This window comes from Gymnodraco acuticeps, unplaced genomic scaffold, assembly GCF_902827175.1.
Source record: "Gymnodraco acuticeps unplaced genomic scaffold, fGymAcu1.1, whole genome shotgun sequence".
Classification (NCBI taxonomy): Eukaryota; Metazoa; Chordata; class Actinopteri; order Perciformes; family Bathydraconidae; genus Gymnodraco; species Gymnodraco acuticeps.
The window spans coordinates 10,568-34,991 of record NW_022990985.1 but is presented as its reverse complement, the minus strand read 5'-3'; the positions used below and the strand labels follow the sequence as shown (position 1 = coordinate 34,991).

Genomic DNA, 24,424 nt, shown 5'->3' with positions numbered 1-24,424 from the left:
TTAAGCGCACTCTTAAAAACGGATAGGGTGTCTGCCGCCCGAACACAAACTGGAAGCTGATTCCACAAATGTGGAGCTTGATAAGAAAATATCAATATCAGACGAATAATTGCACGTTCAAGAAGTTTTACCTGAAGTTATGAAGTATCAGAGGATAATAGGTGATCACGTACGTCAATGCTCTGGCGCACAGGAAGTCCCAAAGTCTTTATAACTGTTCTAATCAGACTCTCTCATCGGTCTGCATGAAAATCAATACAATCAGGCAACTTTTCTACAACTAGCCAATCAAAACGTCAATCAAAATCAGACAAAATCTGACCAGGATCAAACAAAAGGACACAGCAATGATATGGTTTGATAGCAGAACATGTTCCCTCTGCACCTACATTTGCAAAAGGACACATCCATTGTTGAAGAGACCATTTCCTCCACTGAGAGAATCCTCAGACTAAAATGCAATGCCACATCTTCTTGTAATCCTGCAGCTTCCTCATGCTTGGGGCCATTTTTAACAATTGTATAAGCCACATAATGACGCTGACTTTTCCCTGACATGAAAACGTCCTCTCTTCCTCTCTGCAGACTTTTCCTGAAAGGCATTCTGGGTTATCTGAGTAACTGAAACAGATGCAGACTTGGGGTTCGCGGTAGAAAAGTGTAAATTACAACACTTCATCACAGAATGGCTCCTGGAATGGACTCGACGTAACAGATTGATCCGGAGGAGTGTGTGCATAATGAGCGGCGGATTGATGGTTTGAAAGCATCTGCTTAAGGGCAGCGGTGCATCTGCTGCTCCTCGATGTCCTGCAGGGCTCCACATCATGACATCACTCACCTAAATGAAGCCTGTCTGTATATCGACAACAGGGAGCACAGTAATGAGACGACACATTATTGCAATGTCCTGGATGCCGGTGACATGGCCTGTAGGAGCTGCGAGCAGATGTTTGAATGTCTAAATGAGGAGCGGTGGATTTTTATTTGGAAAGGAAACTCATTTCTAAACCTGTCACGCACTGTTTACAATTATAAAAAATCATTACTACCTCTCTCTGGAGATACATTTCCTGATGTTAGTCCTAATAAAGTCCTGGCAGATATGTCTCTGTACTCTGAAGATGTGTAATGACTTTGTCAACAAGCGGGTTCAATCTCACAGCTTCTTTCTAAAAACACATTTTCACATAATCCATCATTTTGTTACAGGTGTTAATTTTCTCCAGGCTCATTTAAGCAGCTTTGCTTGTTTTATTACAAGCACGTTGAAAAATGCTTTACCCCTGGGCTGTTTCATTTGTATTTGTGACAAATCATTACTGTACTCTGTGACCGGACTGGGAATGAGTGTGTTTGTGAGTTCATTGGGTTTGCTGTTGTCATAAAACGTTAATCAGGCAACGTGACATTTCCCCCCAAACTAATCAAAAGACGGCAATTCCTTGCTTTGTCCAACAGCCAATTATAATTGTATTATTTTAATATATTACCTAATTTGTACGCTTTTTATAATGCTTTCATCTTACAGTACGTTATGTTGTTTTTTATTACGCTTTTGTGAATAATTTTGTAATATGGTTTCAAAAAGTCCCATAAAAGTAAATTATTTTAAGGTTAATAGCAAAAATATGATTTAAATTCAAACCAATCAGCATCATCTGTTGTGTGTGGTTGCTACACTATGACTGGAAGATTGCTTTTTAATATAAATGCTTAATTTCCCCTTAAAACATCCCAAATATCTCTATTTCCCCGCGAGATCACCTTTCTGACAGTGACAGTGTTCAGTCATAACAATAATCATCATTTTTATGATTTCAAGCTGCAGAAATACTGAATAAACCATCAGCACGCAGGTGTTCGCTCAGCAGGTGCTGTGTGATGAACCAAACATAAAACAAACACTTCCAATCCAGCTGCTCATGACGTAGAAACAATCAGTCGAGAAGAAAATACGGAAAAACATATTTTATTGTGCGGTTATAAAATCCAAACTGCGTAGAAAAAATATTTCTTCAAACATCTAGCTCATGAACAGAGAGTGAGTGCTGTGGATCTGAAATACAGGATTCAATGTTTTTAAAGTGATATTTCCCTCTTCTGCACATCATGTGTTCTTCTGACCCAGTATTGGCGGTTCCAGACGAAGAAATGTTCTCCTCCCTTCCTGCAAACTCTAAACTGGGGCAATGTTGGCTTTCCAAGTTCTTTCATCCTGATTTGTGCTTATTGAGATTTTATAGCTATTTTCAGATTTTTATCAAAGTGAAAATGGGTGCGGGAAAAGCTGGAACAAAAACAGCAGCAGAGGAGGAGTCTGCCTCGAGAGAAATATCACTTTCAAAGCAGATACACAGAGTAAACAATCTGTAGCCCTGTAGACAAATATATGTTTACATTTTAAACAATAAATACAAATCCCTTATGAGACAAAAAGTGAAATGTCAGGACACTCATCTCTAAAATTGACCTTTTAACAACAATAATGTAGTGTATTTATTTCTCCATGTACAGCGAAGTGCGGCGAATCACACACACATGTCTGCTTGTTTTGTAAAAAGGGAAACTGTTCCCACCGTTAAAAAATATCAGATTTAAAGCACTGAGCTGTGAAAAGCCACTTAACCTCCGAGATATCAAAACACCTTTTGTCTACACTACAAAACCGAAGGTGCAAATATATGGTCATTGTTTAATGGCGGCGTGTGTGTACAAATCCATTATTCAGAAACAGACATAAACATATATAAGGTTAGAGCGGACATATTTACATTCTGAGTCAATTAAAAGCCTTTCTGTGGGACACATGTACCGTCTAACACTGATAACAGTAGAAAATGTCAGTCTAAAGAAAGCACCGTCACTCAATCGCGTCCGTTTGTGAAGCTGCTTCCCATCAGCACTTCATTTCCCATGATGCTCCTGGGTAAGCTGCTTCCCATCAGCACTTTATTTCCCATGATGCTCCTGGGTTTCGTAGTCTTCGGCGCCTCAGGAGTCTCTGAGTTTGGCGTCTACACGGCGCTCGCTTGAGACAGAAAGCAAACAAAAAGAAAGGAGGGAGAGAGAGCCATGATTGGACGAGCTCAATCGGTAACAGGAAGTTTAAAAAACGATGTCGTGAGAGTCGCCGTTCGGCCGCTTGGCGAGAGGAGGGAGAGGCTTCTTGTGAAATTCTGTGTAAGGAGGGAGGAGGGGAAAAAGGATTTGACTAAGTTAGAAAACGACTACATCCAGAGAAAAGGCCTGCAAGAGAAATCAATTAGAGATCTCGCTATAACACTGAAAGCAGGAGATGGGATGTGGAGAAAACACAGAAACAATAAGTCTTTGTCGACATGCAGGATCCACACACACACACACACACACACACACACACACACACACACACACACACACACACACACCACACACACACACACACACACACACACACACACACACACACACACACACACACACACAAAGCGAATCAAACACACAGGCACGCACACACACACTCTCTCTCGCTCACAGACAGTCTCACACACACAGAGTCTCTCTCACACACACAAAGCGTCTCAAACACACACGCACACACACACACACTCTCTCTCACAGTCTCAAACACACACACACACACACACACACAGTCTCAAACACACACACACAAAGCGACTCAAACACACACACACTCTCTCTCTCACACACAGTCTCAAACACACACTCTCTCTCTCACAGACAGTCTCAAACACACACACACACACACTCTCTCTCTCTCACACACAGTCTCAAACACACGCATACACCCACACACACACAGTCTCAAACACACACACACACTCTCTCACAGACAGTCTCAAACACACTCACACACACACACACACACTCTCTCTCACACAGTCTCAAACACACACATACACACACACACACACACACACAGTCTCAAACACACACACACACACTCTCTCACAGACAGTCTCAAACACACACACACACACTCTCTCACAGACAGTCTCAAACACACACACACACACTCTCTCACAGACAGTCTCACACACAGTCTCAAACACACACACACACTCTCTCACAGACAGTCTCAAACACACACACACACACACACTCTCTCACAGACAGTCTCACACACACAGTCTCAAACACACACACACACACACTCTCTCTCTCACACACAGTCTCAAACACACGCACACACAGTCTCTCACACACACACACATACACACACACACACACACACACACACACTCTCTCACAGACAGTGTCACACACACAGTCTCACACACACACACACTCTCTCTCTCTCTCTCTCACACACAGTCTCAAACACACACACACACAGTCTCTCACACAGTCTCACACACACACTCTCTCACAGACAGTGTCACACACACAGTCTCTCACACACACACACAGTCTCACACACACACCTGGTGAGATGAGAGAGAAAGACATGCTTATTTAAAGTCGACACACATCGTCATGGTTTCCTTCGTACACAACCACCACACACTCCTCAAACTGATGATGAGTGCTTTTATTTTATGACGGGGTTAGTGGATTTGGCAAAAAGGAGGAAGTAATGGTTGGTTAACGGTGAGGGGTGAAGAACGAGCGGACATCGCCGGCGCCTTTACCAGAATGTCTCGAGTCTCCGAGGGGCTCTAGTTTTGGCAGCCTAGACGCTTTAGGAGTTGCCCATCCCACTGGAGAAACAAAATGAACACACAGTGAGCAGGACACATCGAAAAGGAAGGAAGTCAGAAGTGAGGCTCAGGTTCGGGTCCATCTCAGACTTGATGTCACTTTAGAGCAGGGGGGTCCAAACTTTTTTCACGAGGGCCACATACAGAAAAAGGGCTATTGCCTCATAAGTTCTGTCATAAGTTGGAAAAGTCAATCCAATGTAAGTCAATTATTCTTGATACTTGGAAAATCATGTACAGAGCCAGACATAATCTACTTCCTAGGACATTAAAAACATTGTTCGTAGACAGAGAGGGTGGGGTATCATCTGAGAGGAAATCTACATTTTAAACTCAAGGTCAGAACAACTCTGAGAAGTATGAGTTTAACAATCTGTGGGGTGACTTTATGGAATGGTTTGGAGCAGGAGTTCAAACAAAGCACAAGCAGCATTCAGTTTAAAAGGATGCACAGAAACACTTTTGGGGAAAACTATGAGAATGAAGAAGGTGATTGAAGATGAGACATGTTTGTATAAATGTAAATGTATGTAGGAATAACTTGAATAATGATTTAAAGGACAATCATTGATCAAGTAAGGGGTGGGAATGAATAAGCATTTGCTTCCTCCTGCTCCCTTTCGGACACATATGATTTATTATTATTATTAATATGAAGACTTTTTTTTGTTGAATACAAATATTACCATGAATGTGGATAAATACTGTATTATAACAATACGGTATTCTGTTTATCACATTTGTTATTTTTTAATCTGTTCGAAATAAAGACTGAAAGAAGGAAATGCTGTAAGGAAACCAGCTCCCAGCTCTCCAGAGGGTTGAGTGAGCAGCTCGTTCCTCAAACAGCTCTCCAGAGGGTTGAGTGAGCAGCTCGTTCCTCAAACAGAAGCTTCAGATTGCTGATTACATGAAGGGTCTATTTCAAGCTTGTTATGTGAATGTGTCATTGGGCTTTTTTCTTATCTACTTAGATTTGTTCGAACATGTTTTCAACTTTAATTGAATTTATTTGAAAATCTGGCTTATTATAAACACATGAATACTGTGTAATATAGTTGATATATATTTAAGAAGTACAATATAAGACAAGCAGACGTTTTGTATACGTTGCTGAGTGAGGGCCGATTCAAAATGTAGTTAGGACACCCGTGCTTTAGAGGATACACAACACTACGATCTATAGCTAGAGAGACGCTGGATAGGAAGATTAATTCACATACCATTCAATATCACTATTTCATCATCAGGTAAAAGGTTTGCACAGACACTCGCTAGCTAGCTGATAATATAATGGCACATTTCTCCACTTAGTTCATAGCTGTGTAGAAAAATGTATGCTTTTAAAATACTATACTATATTGTGGAATTGCACATTTCTAAAGGGTGACGAATACACTGCATTTTCTGAAGCTGCTTCACAGTAAGAGCCTCCAGCTGAGGGGGATATGTTTTAAAGTGAAGCTGCTGCACATATTCAAATTAAAGGTTATTTTTAGAGAGATTTAATTAGAAGCTACATAAGCAGAGAGGGCAAAAGTACACACATCCTTTCCTCAAGTAGAAGTGCAGATACTCGTGTTTAAAAATACTATAATAAGGTATTTGTGTTCAACATGTAAGAAGTAGAAAGTACAGGTATTTGAGTTCAACATGTAAGAAGTAGAAAGTACAGGTATTTGAGTTCAACATGTAAGAAGTAGAAAGTACAGGTATTTGAGTTCAACATGTAAGAAGTAGAAAGTACAGGTATTTGTGTTCAACATGTGAGAAGTAGAAAGTACAGGTATTTGAGTTCAACATGTGAGAAGTAGAAAGTACAGGTATTTGTGTTCAACATGTAAGAAGTAGAAAGTACAGGTATTTGAGTTCAACATGTAAGAAGTAGAAAGTACAGGTATTTGAGTTCAACATGTAAGAAGTAGAAAGTACAGGTATTTGTGTTCAACATGTAAGAAGTAGAAAGTACAGGTATTTGAGTTCAACATGTAAGAAGTAGAAAGTACAGGTATTTGAGTTCAACATGTAAGAAGTAGAAAGTACAGGTATTTGAGTTCAACATGTAAGAAGTAGAAAGTACAGGTATTTGTGTTCAACATGTGAGAAGTAGAAAGTACAGGTATTTGAGTTCAACATGTAAGAAGTAGAAAGTACAGGTATTTGAGTTCAACATGTAAGAAGTAGAAAGTACAGGTATTTGAGTTCAACATGTAAGAAGTAGAAAGTACAGGTATTTGTGTTCAACATGTAAGAAGTAGAAAGTACAGGTATTTGAGTTCAACATGTAAGAAGTAGAAAGTACAGGTATTTGAGTTTAAAATACTTTTAAAGACTGACCTGGTCGGGGGGGGGGACTCTCTGCAGGACCCTCCTCCGTCCTCAGAGGGTCGACTCTGTGTTTCCTCTTCAGGTGAAGCTTCCTCGTCGTCTTCTTCCTCTCTTGATCACCTGTTGAGGCTGATGTGAGGAGAGCAGTTTTTACTTTGATGACACAGACTCACAGTGTGTGTGTGTGTGTGTGTGTGTGTGTGTGTGTGTGTGTGTGTGTGTGTGTGTGTGTGTGTGTGTGTGTGTGTGTGAGTGAGACGCTTTGTGTGTCTGAGATAATCTGACAAACATAGACAGGACTTGTACTTAATAAAAAAACAGGACAGAGAGAATTAAAATGCATGAGACCGACGAGTTGATAAAGAAAGTCCAGATGTTCAAATCGTCTCACATCAATTCAATAAAAGATGGCTCCTTCCCTTCAGCTTTGACTACTTACTTTTGACCATCTTGTTATCCCTTCTCATCTTAATGTGTAATTATATTTATCTCTCAGACACCAGTAATCTGAGCGCATTGAAGAAGAGGAGGATAAATATGAGACAGTTGCTTAATTTAATAAAAACATATCTCACTTTGAATAATCTCCGCTTATTTGTTGGATTTGTTTTCAAAGCTTTTTATTTATCTACGAGACTTCTGACTTCAAAAAGCGTTATTTTCACATCGACAGAGATTGTGAATTATCTGTCGTTTTGACTTCTAAATAAAACTCTTGGCACAAATCACGTTTTAGAAACTATTTGCCAAGCGATTGAAATCATTGAGAGTCAGTCGGGAACATTTAAAGTGGATCACCTGCTGTGGGATTTTCCGGCGTTTGTCTCGTGTCGTTCGGCTCTTCGTCGTTTTCATCCTCATCCTCCTCTTCCTCGTGATCTGCATCTCTCTTCGGGCTGTTGGTCCGGACCTCCCTCCTCTCCATCTCTTTGCCATCATTCTAAAAAGAGACACAAAGGCACATTATCAGCGATAGTTGTTTTACCAGAAAGCCTAAAAACTGTATTGGATTCTTGGTGTTTTAGCTGGAGACTAAAAAACACCAAGAAAAAGCTAGTCGTTTTTTCTCTTCTTCAAGCGAGACACACGATATCTGTCTTTTGGAAAAACTCAGAAAACCCCCTTTATCAGTCAGAGGTGGGAAGTAGTGGAGTACAAATACTTCGTTACTGTACTTAAGTATCTGGTATCAGTACTTTACTCAACTACTTATTTTTCTGACGACTTTTTACTTGGACTTCTTACATGTTGAACACAAATACCTGTACTTTCTACTTCTTACATGTTGAACACAAATACCTGTACTTTCTACTTCTTGCATGTTGAACTCAAATACCTGTACTTTCTACTTCTTACATGTTAAACTCAAATACCTGTACTTTCTACTTCTTGCATGTTGAACTCAAATACCTGTACTTTCTACTTCTTACATGTTAAACTCAAATACCTGTACTTTCTACTTCTTACATGTTGAACACAAATACCTGTACTTTCTACTTCTTACATGTTGAACTCAAATACCTGTACTTTCTACTTCTCACATGTTGAACTCAAATACCTGTACTTTCTACTTCTTACATGTTGAACACAAATACCTGTACTTTCTACTTCTTACATGTTGAACCCAAATACCTGTACTTTCTACTTCTTACATGTTGAACACAAATACCTGTACTTTCTACTTCTTACATGTTGAACTCAAATACCTGTACTTTCTACTTCTTACATGTTGAACTCAAATACCTGTACTTTCTACTTCTTACATGTTGAACTCAAATACCTGTACTTTCTACTTCTTACATGTTGAACACAAATACCTGTACTTTCTACTTCTTACATGTTGAACTCAAATACCTGTACTTTCTACTTCTTACATGTTGAACTCAAATACCTGTACTTTCTACTTCTTACATGTTGAACACAAATACCTGTACTTTCTACTTCTTACATGTTGAACTCAAATACCTGTACTTTCTACTTCTTACATGTTGAACACAAATACCTGTACTTTCTACTTCTTACATGTTGAACTCTAATACCTGTACTTTCTACTTCTTACATGTTGAACTCTAATACCTGTACTTTCTACTTCTTACATGTTGAACTCAAATACCTGTACTTTCTACTTCTCACATGTTGAACACAAATACCTGTACTTTCTACTTCTTACATGTTGAACACAAATACCTGTACTTTCTACTTCTTACATGTTGAACACAAATACCTGTACTTTCTACTTCTTACATGTTGAACACAAATACCTGTACTTTCTACTTCTTACATGTTGAACACAAATACCTGTACTTTCTACTTCTTACATGTTGAACACAAATACCTGTACTTTCTACTTCTTACATGTTGAACACAAATACCTGTACTTTCTACTTCTTACATGTTGAACTCAAATACCTGTACTTTCTACTTCTCACATGTTGAACACAAATACCTGTACTTTCTACTTCTTACATGTTGAACACAAATACCTGTACTTTCTACTTCTTACATGTTGAACACAAATACCTGTACTTTCTACTTCTTACATGTTGAACACAAATACCTGTACTTTCTACTTCTCACATGTTGAACCCAAATACCTGTACTTTCTACTTCTCACATGTTGAACTCAAATACCTGTACTTTCTACTTCTTACATGTTGAACACAAATACCTGTACTTTCTACTTCTTACATGTTGAACACAAATACCTGTACTTTCTACTTCTTACATGTTGAACTCAAATACCTGTACTTTCTACTTCTCACATGTTGAACCCAAATACCTGTACTTTCTACTTCTTACATGTTGAACTCAAATACCTGTACTTTCTACTTCTCACATGTTGAACTCAAATACCTGAACTTTCTACTTCTCACATGTTGAACCCAAATACCTGTACTTTCTACTTCTTACATGTTGAACTCAAATACCTGAACTTTCTACTTCTTACATGTTGAACCCAAATACCTGTACTTTCTACTTCTTACATGTTGAACCCAAATACCTGTACTTTCTACTTCTTACATATTGAACACAAATACCTGTACTTTCTACTTCTTACATGTTGAACACAAATACCTGTACTTTCTACTTCTTACATGTTGAACACAAATACCTGTACTTTCTACTTCTTATGTTGAACCCAAATACCTGTACTTTCTACTTCTTACATGTTGAACTCAAATACCTGTACTTTCTACTTCTTACATGTTGAACACAAATACCTGTACTTTCTACTTCTTACATGTTGAACCCAAATACCTGTACTTTCTACTTCTTACATGTTGAACTCAAATACCTGTACTTTCTACTTCTCACATGTTGAACCCAAATACCTGTACTTTCTACTTCTCACATGTTGAACTCAAATACCTGTACTTTCTACTTCTTACATGTTGAACACAAATACCTGTACTTTCTACTTCTCACATGTTGAACTCAAATACTTGTACTTTCTACTTCTTACACTTTGAACACAAATACCTGTACTTTCTACTTCTTACATGTTGAACCCAAATACCTGTACTTTCTACTTCTTACATGTTGAACTCAAATACCTGTACTTTCTACTTCTTACATGTTGAACTCAAATACCTGTACTTTCTACTTCTTACATGTTGAACACAAATACCTGTACTTTCTACTTCTTACATGTTGAACCCAAATACCTGTACTTTCTACTTCTTACATGTTGAACTCAAATACCTGTACTTTCTACTTCTTACATGTTGAACCCAAATACCTGTACTTTCTACTTCTTACATATTGAACCCAAATACCTGTACTTTCTACTTCTTACATGTTGAACTCAAATACCTGTACTTTCTACTTCTCACATGTTGAACTCAAATACCTGTACTTTCTACTTCTCACATGTTGAACTCAAATACTTGTACTTTCTACTTCTTACACTTTGAACACAAATACCTGTACTTTCTACTTCTTACATGTTGAACCCAAATACCTGTACTTTCTACTTCTTACATGTTGAACTCAAATACCTGTACTTTCTACTTCTTACATGTTGAACTCAAATACCTGTACTTTCTACTTCTTACATGTTGAACACAAATACCTGTACTTTCTACTTCTTACATGTTGAACCCAAATACCTGTACTTTCTACTTCTTACATGTTGAACTCAAATACCTGTACTTTCTACTTCTTACATGTTGAACTCAAATACCTGTACTTTCTACTTCTCACATGTTGAACCCAAATACCTGTACTTTCTACTTCTTACATGTTGAACTCAAATACCTGTACTTTCTACTTCTTACATGTTGAACACAAATACCTGTACTTTCTACTTCTCACATGTTGAACCCAAATACCTGTACTTTCTACTTCTTCCATGTTGAACTCAAATACCTGTACTTTCTACTTCTTACATGTTGAACTCAAATACCTGTACTTTCTACTTCTTACATGTTGAACACAAATACCTGTAATTTCTACTTCTTACATGTTGAACTCAAATACCTGTACTTTCTACTTCTTACATGTTGAACCCAAATACCTGTACTTTCTACTTCTTACATGTTGAACTCAAATACTTGTACTTTCTACTTCTTACATGTTGAACACAAATACCTGTACTTTCTACTTCTCACATGTTGAACTCAAATACCTGTACTTTCTACTTCTCACATGTTGAACTCAAATACCTGTACTTTCTACTTCTTACATTTTGAACACTAATACCTGTACTTTCTACTTCTTACATTTTGAACACAAATACCTGTACTTTCTACTTCTTACATGTTGAACTCAAATACCTGTACTTTCTACTTCTTACATGTTGAACCCAAATACCTGTACTTTCTACTTCTTACATGTTGAACTCAAATACTTGTACTTTCTACTTCTTACATGTTGAACACAAATACCTGTACTTTCTACTTCTCACATGTTGAACTCAAATACCTGTACTTTCTACTTCTCACATGTTGAACTCAAATACCTGTACTTTCTACTTCTTACATTTTGAACACAAATACCTGTACTTTCTACTTCTCACATGTTGAACCCAAATACCTGTACTTTCTACTTCTTACATGTTGAACTCAAATACCTGTACTTTCTACTTCTTACATGTTGAACCCAAATACTTGTACTTTCTACTTCTCACATGTTGAACCCAAATACCTGTACTTTCTACTTCTCACATGTTGAACCCAAATACCTGTACTTTCTACTTCTTACATGTTGAACTCAAATACCTGTACTTTCTACTTCTTACATGTTGAACTCAAATACCTGTACTTTCTACTTCTTACATGTTGAACACAAATACCTGTACTTTCTACTTCTCTCATTTTCCAAACAGCTGGTTCCTTTAGTCTGAATGTGTGTTTGATGCGTGATCATTATTCTTTAGAGTCATTGCGTGCCTATTGATTTGAACACGATCCGTGTATCCATCATTTCCTGGTCTTCTCTAAAGAAGAGGGACCAATGGAAACGTTGTCATGTTGCCGTTGTTCAGCATGGAAACATTCATTAGCTAACAATGACATTATTGTTCTATTAATATAAAGGGAGGTCAGGTACTCTTTAAAGCAGCTGCTAGTTATGGGTACTTTTTACTGAAGTACATTTCAAAGTTCTTTACTTTCACTTGAGGAAAGAAGTTTAGTCAGTACTTCTACTTCTACCAGAGTATTTTTAAAAACGAGTATCTGTACTTCTACTTGAGTAAAGGATGTGTGTACTTGTGCTCACACACACCACAGAGATCACGTTGCGGATTGGCTGAAAGGGATTTGGGATGATTTCCTCGGCGAGCTCCTCTTCCTCGATGGGCCTTCCCTCGCGCTCTGCCTCTTCTCGCTCCCTACGGACACAACACCACGTTCACTTTGAAGCTCAATGATGCAACGCTTTGAGATTTAATAACCAGTCAGGGGGAGTTTTCCCCTCGATCGAAACAAAATGCAATATCCAGGGTTCTTAGAGACTATAAAAGTTAGAGTGAAGAACTTTGGAAAAACTTTTAAGCATCGTAAACCAAAATGTATTTAGTGTATTTACAAGATTGCGTATTTAAAACTTCAAAAGCTCGTTTCTTGATTTTTTTGGAGGGCTTTATTGCTGAAATGTTATCTCATCGATTTTTGATTTTCTTACGGCCCCTTCGTGATCCTCACCTCTCCTGTCGTATCCTCCTCACCCTCTCCGCCCTCTCCTTCTTGTCCTGTTCCTCCTGAGCGCGCTGCTCCGCCGTGTCTTTCTGCACGCGCTCAGTAATGGCCTCGTAGTCTTTGGCAATGTTGTTGAGGAGCCACTTCAGGCCCTTCTTGATGGACTTGTCGACCTTTTTGCCGTAACCCAGAACGGCCGAGCATGGCTCCTGGGGGACGGATGTATATTAGGAAACCTCTCAGAAAAAGATTTAGTTTTATGAGACACTTTGGGTGAAAAGCAGACGTACTAAAGAAGGAGAATGAACTGGCCCTTTGTGTGTGTTTGGGGGGAAACTGCAGTTCAATGCCCTTGATGAAATTCAAGTGGCGTTTCCACAACAGGTGCACAAACACTTACGATCTGACAGAGACACTTGTTCTCGTTAACAAGCTTCTCTAACGACAGGTTCTCAATGATGTCGGCTTCAGCCAGCGCTCCCTCCTGGTCCTGTTTGTTGGCAAGCCTGCGAGCACAGAGAGGAATAAGGAGATATTCGTGATTAACGTCGAGTAGGAAAAGCTAAATAAATACAATCCCTCTCATGTGACTCGACCAGAGGAGCTCAAGCTGCAGGGACAGCTGTTGAACTCAATCTCTGCACAAGTGTTAGTGGCTGGAAAGCTTATGGAAATATGACTTGTTTGAATAAAACACCATCTGACTAGCTGAAGAAATGCTGTGTGTCTCAATGTATGCTGGGTGTCCCGATTACTGATTACTCTTTTTTTCGTTTTCAGACTTCTCGGTGAACCAATTTCTCTGTGATCAACTCATCTTTCACTTGTTAGAGTAGTTTTAAAGGTCCTCTATTCTCCTCTTCTTCATCAATATATTACAGGTCTCAGATATATACAGAGCCTGTCTCTGATTGGCTGAAACACCAAACAGATCATTGCAGCATTACCCATAATCCCCTCTGTTTCAGCCCTGTTTCCAAAGTGCTGATTCTCTGTCTGTTACGGCCCCTACACACAGCGGCGTGCGTTGCCGCTTCAACGCTTCTGCCCATTCACTTTGAATGGGGTGACGTCACGATTCGCCGAACTGCATTGTGGGAGCAAAGCGTAGCTTCTCTCGCTGCAAAAGTAGAGCAATGTTCTACTTTTGCCGCCTCGACGGAGGCGTCAGCCAATCAAATCCCGCGTATGCAAATCTGACAGTTCAAGCGCTAGCCAATCAAACCGTGTGTATGTTGGGAGAGCCAGACCGCAGTTATTTCCCATGTGTCAAAAAATGGAGGAGGAAATTATCGTGGCGTTAGGGAATCACCCGGTACTAGATGACCAGTCCCTCTTTACATACAGGGATACAAACCGGAGGAGCCAGGCATGGGGGGAGGTGGCAGAGACAGTGGGTGAAACTGGTAGGTTTTCGCCTGTTTGGGGAGTTTATATCCAGTTTACTTCGTTTGAATGGACAGCTAGCAAGCATAGACAGTATATTTAGCCAGCATGGATGTAGCGTGAATGCTTTGCTTTGTATGTCCGGGGCGGGACATTCATGTTGGTCACGTTGTTCGTAAAAAATCCCCAAGCTTCAGACACGCCCACCGCCAAGCGGTAACGCACGCCGCCGTGTGTAGGGGCCGTTACTTTAGATGAAAATAAGGAGCCCCTCCCCACGCCCCTCTGAGAGAGATTTGGTTACAAAGAACTCAATGGTGCTCTAGGAGGAGATTCAGGTGATAAGGGGGGGGGGGGTACCTTGGTGCTGATTGGCTAATGGTTACACAAGAGAAAACATCGTTATGACATCATAACGTGGCCAAAATCTGATCAGCTCATTTTCAGACAGGTTTTTATAGAAATGGATAAAAAAGAGAGAGAATCTTTGTTCCTGAAACTTTCAGAGTCTCTTTCCACAGAGGGGACACATGTTGATGTAGAAGAGACATGAAGAAGAGGGGACACATGTTGATGTAGAAGAGACATGAAGAAGAGGGGACACATGTTGATGTAGAAGAGACATGAAGAAGAGACATGGAGAAGAGGGGACACATGTTGATGTAGAAGAGACATGAAGAAGAGGGGACACATGTTGATGTAGAAGAGACATGAGGAAGAGGGGACACATGTTGATGTAGAAGAGACATGAAGAAGAGGGGACACATGTTGATGTAGAAGAGACATGAAGAAGAGGGGGACACATGTTGATGTAGAAGAGACATGAAGAAGAGGGGACACATGTTGATGTAGAAGAGACATGAAGAAGAGGGGACACATGTTGATGTAGAAGAGACATGAAGAAGAGGGGACACGTGTTGATGTAGAAGAGACATGAAGAAGAGGGGACACATGTTGATGTAGAAGAGACATGAAGAAGAGGGGACACATGTTGATGTAGAAGAGACATGAAGAAGAGGGGACACATGTTGATGAAGAAGAGGGGACACATGTTGATGCAGAAGAGACATGAAGAAGAGGGGACACGTGTTGATGTAGAAGAGACATGGAGAAGAGGGGACACATGTTGATGTAGAAGAGACATGAAGAAGAGGGGACACGTGTTGATGTAGAAGAGACATGAAGAAGAGGGGACACATGTTGATGTAGAAGAGACATGAAGAAGAGGGGACACATGTTGATGAAGAAGAGGGGACACATGTTGATGCAGAAGAGACATGAAGAAGAGGGGGACACATGTTGATGTAGAAGAGACATGAAGAAGAGGGGACACATGTTGATGTAGAAGAGACATGAAGAAGAGGGGACACATGTTGATGTAGAAGAGACATGAAGAAGAGGGGACACATGTTGATGAAGAAGAGGGGACACATGTTGATGCAGAAGAGACATGAAGAAGAGGGGACACATGTTGATGTAGAAGAGACATGAAGAAGAAGGGACACATGTTGATGTAGAAGAGACATGAAGAAGAGGGGACACATGTTGATGTAGAAGAGACATGAAGAAGAGGGGACACATGTTGATGTAGAAGAGACATGAAGAAGAGGGGACACATGTTGATGTAGAAGAGACATGAAGAAGAGGGGACACATGTTGATGTAGAAGAGACATGAAGAAGAGGGGACACATGTTGATGTAGAAGAGACAGGAACAAGTGGATTTTGCATAATAGGTGACCTTTAAGTATAATGTCCTTGCACGATAGCACTCACACCAGCACAGGTTTCCCAGCGATGCGAGGGTGCTGGAGGACCTCGGCCATCGTCTCCCGTAACTCCTGGATCCTCTGCACGTCGCTGGAGTCGACCACAAACACCACGCCGTGAGACTCGGAGTAGTAGTTCTTCCAGATGCCCCGGATCCTCTTCCCGCCGCCCAGATCGAAGATGGTCACCTCGAACTTGCCCTGCTTCAGGTCGACCTTGGAAAACCCCACCGTGGGAGCCACATCCTGGGGATTCTCTGCGCGAAGCAGCAACGAGAGGTCGTGTTAGCAGAGACGAGGCACAGGAAGGATGTGCTGATAAAAACACACTTTATAATAATAATAATAATAGATTTCATTTGTTAGCGCTTTTACAGGTGCTCTAAGACGCTTTACAGATATAGTGAAGAGAAAAGAAAAGGAAGGAACAACAAATAAATATATAGTTAAAGTTAAAGTCAAATAATACAAAAACAATTAAAAGCCAGATTGAAGAGGTGAGTTTTTGTGAGTGTGTTGAAGGTGGTGAGGTCAGTGCAGTCTCTGATGGGGGAGTGAGTTCCAGAGGGAGGGGGCAGCGACGGAGAAGGCTCTGTCCCCCCAGGTCCGGTGATTGATGCGGGTGGATGGATAGGAGGTTGGCTTCTGATGAGCGGAGGCAGCGGGGAGGGGTGTGGTGGTGCAGCAGGTCTGTGAGGTAGAGGGAAGGGGCGTGGTGGTGCAGCAGGTCTGTGAGGTAGGGGGAAGGGGTGTGGTGGTGCAGCAGGGGTGTGAGGTAGGGGGAAGGGGTGTGGTGGTGCAGCAGGTCTGTGAGGTAGGGGGAAGGGGTGTGGTGGTGCAGCAGGTCTGTGAGGTAGGGGGAAGGGGTGTGGTGGTGCAGCAGGTCTGTGAGGTAGGGGGAAGGGGTGTGGTGGTGCAGCAGGTCTGTGAGGTAGGGGGAAGGGGTGTGGTGGTGCAGCAGGTCTGTGAGGTAGGGGGGGGGGGGGTGTGGTGGTGCAGCAGGTCTGTGAGGTAGGGGGGGGGGGTGTGGTGGTGCAGCAGGTCTGTGAGGTAGGGGGAAGGGGTGTGGTGGTGCAGCAGGTCTGTGAGGTAGGGGGAAGGGGTGTGGTGGTGCAGCAGGTCTGTGAGGTAGAGGGAAGGGGCGTGGTGGTGCAGCAGGTCTGTGAGGTAGGGGGAAGGGGTGTGGTGGTGCAGCAGGTCTGTGAGGTAGGGGGAAGGGGTGTGGTGGTGCAGCAGGTCTGTGAGGTAGGGGGGGGGGGGGTGGTGGTGCAGCAGGTCTGTGAGGTAGGGGGGGGGGGGGTGTGGTGGTGCAGCAGGTCTGTGAGGTAGGGGGGGGGGGGGGGGGTGTGGTGGTGCAGCAGGTCTGTGAGGTAGGGGGGGGGGGGGGGGGTGTGGTGGTGCAGCAGGTCTGTGAGGCAGGGGGAAGGGGTGTGGTGGTGCAGCAGGTCTGTGAGGTAGGGGGAAGGGGTGTGGTGGTGCAGCAGGTCTGTGAGGCAGGGGGAGGGGTGTGGTGGTGCAGCAGGTCTGTGAGGTAGGGGGGGGGGGGGGTGTGGTGGTGCAGCAGGTCTGTGAGGTAGGGGGAAGGGGTGTGGTGGTGCAGCAGGTCTGTGAGGCAGGGGGAGGGGTGTGGTGGTGCAGCAGGTCTGTGAGGTGGGGGGAAGGGGCGTGGTGGTGCAGCAGGTCTGTGAGGTAGGGGGGGGGGGGTGTGGTGGTGCAGCAGGTCTGTGAGGTAGGGGGAAGGGGTGTGGTGGTGCAGCAGGTCTGTGAGGCAGGGGGAGGGGTGTGGTGGTGCAGCAGGTCTGTGAGGTGGGGGGAAGGGGCGTGGTGGTGCAGCAGGTCTGTGAGGTAGGGGGAAGGGGTGTGGTGGTGCAGCAGGTCTGTGAGGCAGGGGGAAGGGGTGTGGTGGTGCAGCAGGTCTGTGAGGTAGGGGGGGGGGGTGTGGTGGGGCAGCAGGTCTGTGAGGTAGGGGGGAAGGGGTGTGGTGGTGCAGCAGGTCTGTGAGGTGGGGGGAAGGGGTGTGGTGGTGCAGCAGGTCTGTGAGGTAGGGGAAAGGGGTGTGGTGGTGCAGCAGGTCTGTGAGGTAGGGGGGAAGGGGTGTGGTGGTGCAGCAGGTCTGTGAGGTAGGGGGTGCAGCAGGTCTGTGAGGTAGGGGGGGGGGGGTGTGGTGGTGCAGCAGGTCTGTGAGGTGGGGGGAAGGGGTGTGGTGGTGCAGCAGGTCTGTGAGGTAGGGGGAAGGGGTGTGGTGGTGCAGCAGGTCTGTGAGGTAGGGGGGGGGTGTGGTGGTGCAGCAGGTCTGTGAGGTAGGGGGAAGGGGTGTGGTGGTGTAGCAGGTCTGTGAGGTAGGGGGAAGGGGTGTGGTGGTGCAGCAGGTCTGTGAGGTAGAGGGAAGGGGTGTGGTGGTGCAGCAGGTCTGTGAGGTAGGGGGAAGGGGTGTGGTGGTGCAGCAGGTCTGTGAGGTAGGGGGAAGGGGTGTGGTGGTGCAGCAGGTCTGTGAGGTGGGGGGAAGGGGTGTGGTGGTGCAGCAGGTCTGTGAGGTGGGGGGAAGGGGTGTGGTGGTGCAGCAGGTCTGTGAGGTAGGGGGGGGGCCTGATTGTTGAGTAATGAGGAGGACTTTGAAGTCGATTCTTTGACGGACGGGGAGCCAGTACATACACTTAATTCACGTTATTAACAAACAGTACTAACCTCCTTGGATTCCTCGTACTGTGGCCGTCTTCCCGGCATTATCCAGACCCACCATCACCAGAGTCACTTTCCTGTTGGGAGGAAAGGAACACACGTGAACACAGATATCAGCGTTGGTCATTATGCATGATCGAAGACCTCCTAAAAAAGGCACCAAAGGAAGTCACCCAGCAGACCTTCATGCACTCACTTGGGAAGAAGGTGTTGAGGATCTCAACGTTTCTTAACGTCAAAGCATTTGTTGTGTGCATGTGTAACTTTAATGAAAAGTATGTAAGATTTCCATCACTGTTTACTATATGTTTGCATAAACAAGGACATCATCTGATTTCATTCAAACCCAACTAACGTGTCAGAAATAAAACACATATTTGCTCTCAAAAGAACAAAGGCGAACTGGAGACACTTTTTAAACGGACAAAAACTGTCTTGTCTCCTGAGTAAATACTTAACTTCGCGACCTGCGCCGAAAAGACATGAACCGCACTATCCATCTAACTGTCCTCTGGAGCCAGGCGGGTTTCATCGGGGCGCCCCCTGGCTGCAAGCCTCCATGAGGTGACACGAGGCGAGGCAAAGTGTCTGCCCTTTGTCCTCCATGCTACAAACCCTTCACAACAACCGGTCAGAAGAAGAGACCCGCGGCGGCACAGACCTGCTGCCGGATTAGGGGAGGATTTACTGACTAAGTCCAGAGGATCAGGTGCCTCACAGGAACCACGTGGATAAACGCTCTGAATTACATTTAGCTTCTTCACACCTAATGTCTGGTGTCGGGTAAAAACACTTATGTAAGGATTGTGAGCCCGAGGCATCATAAGGGTGCAGAGCAGAGGGGAAGCACGGTCGTCTATAATCGAAGTTTATTAAGCTCAAGATTGATTTCGCCACCAAATATGACCTTGATTAATATTCTGTTTGCTGCTTCATGGAAATGTCAAAGAATAACCAAGTGAACAGTTTTTAGAAACGCCTTTCAACACGACTTCCTTTACACCAAGAAACGTGTCAGCACATTTCTGTGTTTGCAAAGTGTTGCAAAGCGTGTGCACCTTGTTCCCTCGAGAATAGTCAAAGTGCTTCCTTGGGATTGTATTGTCTGATGGAACGAGAGAGCTGCAATACATGCGTGACTGAGAGAGCTGCAATACATGCGTGACTGAGAGAGCTGCAATACATGCGTGACTGAGAGAGCTACAATACATGCGTGACTGAGAGAGCTACAATACATGCGTGACTGAGAGAGCTGCAATACATGCGTGACTGAGAGAGCTGCAATACATGCGTGACTGAGAGAGCTGCAATACATGCGTGACTAAGAGAGCTGCAATACATGCGTGACTGAGAGAGCTGCAATACATGCGTGACTGAGAGAGCTACAATACATGCGTGACTGAGAGAGCTACAATACATGCGTGACTGAGAGAGCTGCAATACATGCGTGACTAAGAGAGCTGCAATACATGCGTGACTGAGAGAGCTGCAATACATGCGTGACTAAGAGAGCTACAATACATGCGTGACTGAGAGAGCTGCAATACATGCGTGACTGAGAGAGCTACAATACATGCGTGACTGAGAGAGCTGCAATACATGCGTGACTGAGAGAGCTGCAATACATGCGTGACTGAGAGAGCTGCAATACATGCGTGACTGAGATGAATGATATCCCACTTTGTACCTTGGTCAGAATCCACTGATCTGAGATCTGTCTGATCGTCAGTGGATTCTATTAACTTGCTTTAACCTAATAAACCACATCAGTCATCAGAGGTGGAAGAAGTACTCAGAGCTGGTACTTGAGTCAAAGTAGAAGTACTCAGATCTTGTACTTGAGTAAAAGTAGAAGTACTCAGAGCTGGTACTTGAGTAAAAGTAGAAGTACTCAGATCTTGTACTTGAGTAAAAGTAGAAGTACTCAGAGCTGGTACTTGAGTAAAAGTAGAAGTACTCAGATCTTGTACTTGAGTAAAAGTAGAAGTACTCAGATCTTCTAGTAGAAGTAGAAGTACTCAGATCTTGTACTTGAGTAAAAGTAGAAGTACTCAGATCTTGTACTTGAGTAAAAGTAGAAGTACTCAGATCTTCTAGTAGAAGTAGAAGTACTCAGATCTTGTACTTGAGTAAAAGTAGAAGTACTCAGATGTTGTACTTGAGTAAAAGTAGAAGTACTCAGGTCTTTTACTTGAGTAAAAGTAGAAGTACTCAGATCTTGTACTTGAGTAAAAGTAGAAGTACTCAGGTCTTGTAGTAGAAGTAAAAGTACTCAGATCTTGTACTTGAGTAAAAGTAGAAGTACTCAGATCTTGTACTTGAGTAAAAGTACTCAGATCTTGTAGTTGAGTAGAAGTAGAAGTACTCAGGTCTTGTAGTAGAAGTAGAAGTACTCAGGTCTTGTACTTGAGTAAAAGTAAAAGTACTCAGATCTTGTACTTCAGTAAAAGTCAAAGTACTCAGATCTTGAACTTGAGTAAAAGTAGAAGTACTCAGATCTTGTACTTGAGTAAAAGTAGAAGTACTCAGATCTTGTACTTGAGTAAAAGTCAAAGTACTCAGAGCTTGTACTTGAGTAAAAGTCAAAGTACTCAGAGCTTGTACTTGAGTAAAAGTACTCATATCTTGTACTTGAGTAAAAGTAGAAGTACTCAGATCTTGTACTTAAGTAAAAGTAGAAGTACTCAGATCTTGTACTTGAGTAAAAGTAGAAGTACTCAGATCTTGTACTTGAGTAAAAGTAGAAATACTCAGATATTGTACTTGAGTAAAAGTAGAAGTACTCAGATCTTGAACTTGAGTAAAAGTAGAAGTACTCAGGTCTTGTACTTGAGTAAAAGTAGAAGTACTCAGATCTTGTACTTGAGTAAAAGTAGAAGTACTCAGATCTTCTAGTAGAAGTAGAAGTACTCAGATCTTGTACTTGAGTAAAAGTAGAAGTACTCAGATCTTGTACTTGAGTAAAAGTAGAAGTACTCAGATCTTGTACTTGAGTAAAAGTAGAAGTACTCAGATCTTCTAGTAGAAGTAGAAGTACTCAGATCTTGTACTTGAGTAAAAGTAGAAGTACTCAGATGTTGTACTTGAGTAAAAGTAGAAGTACTCAGGTCTTGTACTTGAGTAAAAGTAGAAGTACTCAGATCTTGTACTTGAGTAAAAGTAGAAGTACTCAGGTCTTGTAGTAGAAGTAAAAGTACTCAGATCTTGTACTTGAGTAAAAGTAGAAGTACTCAGATCTTGTACTTGAGTAAAAGTACTCAGATCTTGTAGTTGAGTAGAAGTAGAAGTACTCAGGTCTTGTAGTAGAAGTAGAAGTACTCAGGTCTTGTACTTGAGTAAAAGTAAAAGTACTCAGATCTTGTACTTCAGTAAAAGTCAAAGTACTCAGATCTTGAACTTGAGTAAAAGTAGAAGTACTCAGATCTTGTACTTGAGTAAAAGTAGAAGTACTCAGATCTTGTACTTGAGTAAAAGTCAAAGTACTCAGAGCTTGTACTTGAGTAAAAGTACTCAGATCTTGTACTTGAGTAAAAGTCAAAGTACTCAGAGCTTGTACTTGAGTAAAAGTACTCATATCTTGTACTTGAGTAAAAGTAGAAGTACTCAGATCTTGTACTTAAGTAAAAGTAGAAGTACTCAGATCTTGTACTTGAGTAAAAGTAGAAGTACTCAGATCTTGTACTTGAGTAAAAGTAGAAATACTCAGATATTGTACTTGAGTAAAAGTAGAAGTACTCAGATCTTGAACTTGAGTAAAAGTAGAAGTACTCAGGTCTTGTACTTGAGTAAAAGTAGAAGTACTCAGATCTTGTACTTGAGTAAAAGTAGAAGTACTCAGATCTTCTAGTAGAAGTAGAAGTACTCAGATCTTGTACTTGAGTAAAAGTAGAAGTACTCAGATCTTGAACTTGAGTAAAAGTAGAAGTACTCAGGTCTTGTACTTGAGTAAAAGTAGAAGTACCAGAGTGTAGGAATACTCAGTTACAGACATCACCATACGCACACCTGTAGGCGGTAACTAGGGCAACCAGAGGAGACTGCGTTGTTCCATTAAGGAAGAGTTCATTCAGACAATCTTCTGTTTCTTTTAAAGCTGCAGTGGAACTCAGTCCCAGTAACGACGAGAGAACAAAACACCTGCACTTTATTCAAATCTTTGTGAATATCTATTTTTGTTTTGTTTTTATATATGTTTTTTATCATAATATAAGCATCTATGTTGAATGTTGTTTTGCTGATTGTATTTACCTGTCATTTGAAGTGATGTTTTTTTTTTAGCATGACTTTCAACATCTGTCCAGGGACTGCAGAGGGTAAATAGCCTGTTGGCTAACTCTGGCGCATTTACAGAAATGTTAATCAATGTGCACTGTCCCTGTCAAATACATAAATACAATTAAAAACAGTAAAAGTAGAAGTACTCAGATCTTGTACTTGAGTAAAAGTAGAAGTACTCAGATCTAGTACTTGAGTAAAAGTAGAAGTACTCAGATCTTGTGCTTGAGTAAAAGTAGAAGTACTCAGATCTTGTACTTGAGTAAAAGTAGAAGTACTCAGATCTAGTACTTGAGTAAAAGTAGAAGTACCAGAGTGTAGGAATACTCTGTTACAGTAAAAGTCCTGCATTCAAAATGTTCCTCAAGTGAAAGTAGAAAAGTATTCTCATCAACATATAGTGAAAGTAGCGACAGTGAAAGTAGTCGTTGTGCAGATTGGTCCATTTCAGAATAATATATATGATGTGTTTTATAATTACTGATGCATCTAAGTGTTATCAAAGCTGGTATATATGTCTAACATAATTAATCAAAATCTGTAAAGTAAGTAAAGCTATTAAATACATTTAGAGGAGTAAAAGTACACCATTTACCTCTGAACTAGTGGTGTAGAAGTACACAGCAGCAGTACATACTAATAAAAACTAATAATAAAACTTGATTTACCTTGCAGGCTCTCGCCAGCGTTTGAGCCAGTTGCAGCAGTTCGCCATCAGACTAAACATCTCAGTCCATATGATCAAATCCAAACCTCTGTGTTTATCCAGCTGATCGATGAACGTTATTCAAAATCAAATCCATTGCATAGATACATAAATCCGTGTCTAGCTAAAGCTAAAGTAGCTAACGGTTTCTTGTTAACTCGTTTGATTTCAATCTCAACACACGAGTGAGTCTGTTACCACGCAGATTAGTAGCTGTGCTCACTGATAATATAAACCAGTATTTGATTTATAATCTAAATCAGATATAATACGTATTTTACTCACGAAACAAGAGCTAACGGTACTTAGCTGACTGCTTTGTTTACGTCGTCTTTTCTGCTGCTAGGCTGCAGGCGTGCTGACGTCATCTGATCAACCAATCAGCGGCCACCAAAGAGATGCGGTTGAAAGAACGCCATCTTGTGGACATTTAAAGAAC

General features: G+C 41.9%; 1 protein-coding gene across 3 annotated transcripts; it reads right to left on the bottom strand.

The window, feature by feature from the left end:
- Nucleotides 1-1,956: 1,956 nt before the first annotated feature.
- Nucleotides 1,957-24,316, bottom strand: arl13b (ADP-ribosylation factor-like 13b). 3 transcript variants are annotated; one of them, XM_034235767.1, is made up of 10 exons: nucleotides 23,948-24,316; nucleotides 19,011-19,081; nucleotides 16,333-16,582; nucleotides 13,572-13,677; nucleotides 13,178-13,380; nucleotides 12,759-12,864; nucleotides 7,830-7,971; nucleotides 7,041-7,160; nucleotides 4,635-4,703; nucleotides 1,957-3,179 (listed from the first exon to the last, which is right to left on the bottom strand). In XM_034235767.1, the coding sequence occupies exons 1-10, from the start codon at nucleotides 24,004-24,006 to the stop codon at nucleotides 3,109-3,111; spliced, it is 1,197 nt and encodes a 398-aa protein (XP_034091658.1). In that variant the 5' UTR covers nucleotides 24,007-24,316; the 3' UTR covers nucleotides 1,957-3,108. The 3 variants fall into 3 exon arrangements, with proteins under 3 accessions (XP_034091658.1, XP_034091659.1, XP_034091660.1); XM_034235768.1 differs by having other exon boundaries at nucleotides 1,957-3,031; XM_034235769.1 differs by lacking the exon at nucleotides 23,948-24,316 and adding an exon at nucleotides 23,253-23,372.
- Nucleotides 24,317-24,424: the final 108 nt, after the last annotated feature.

Bases quoted from the DNA above. Each gene is read 5' to 3' on its own strand.
- arl13b (XM_034235767.1), bottom strand. From the start codon at position 24,006: ATGTTTAGTCTGATGGCGAACTGCTGCAACTGGCTCAAACGCTGGCGA. The intron at 13,678-16,332 runs GTGAGTGCTATC...CTGTGCTCGCAG, and splicing joins GCTGGGAAACCTGTGCTGGT to GCTTGCCAACAAACAGGACC. The intron at 7,161-7,829 runs GTGATCCACTTT...TCCTCACATCAG, and splicing joins GCCGGAAAATCCCACAGCAG to CCTCAACAGGTGATCAAGAG.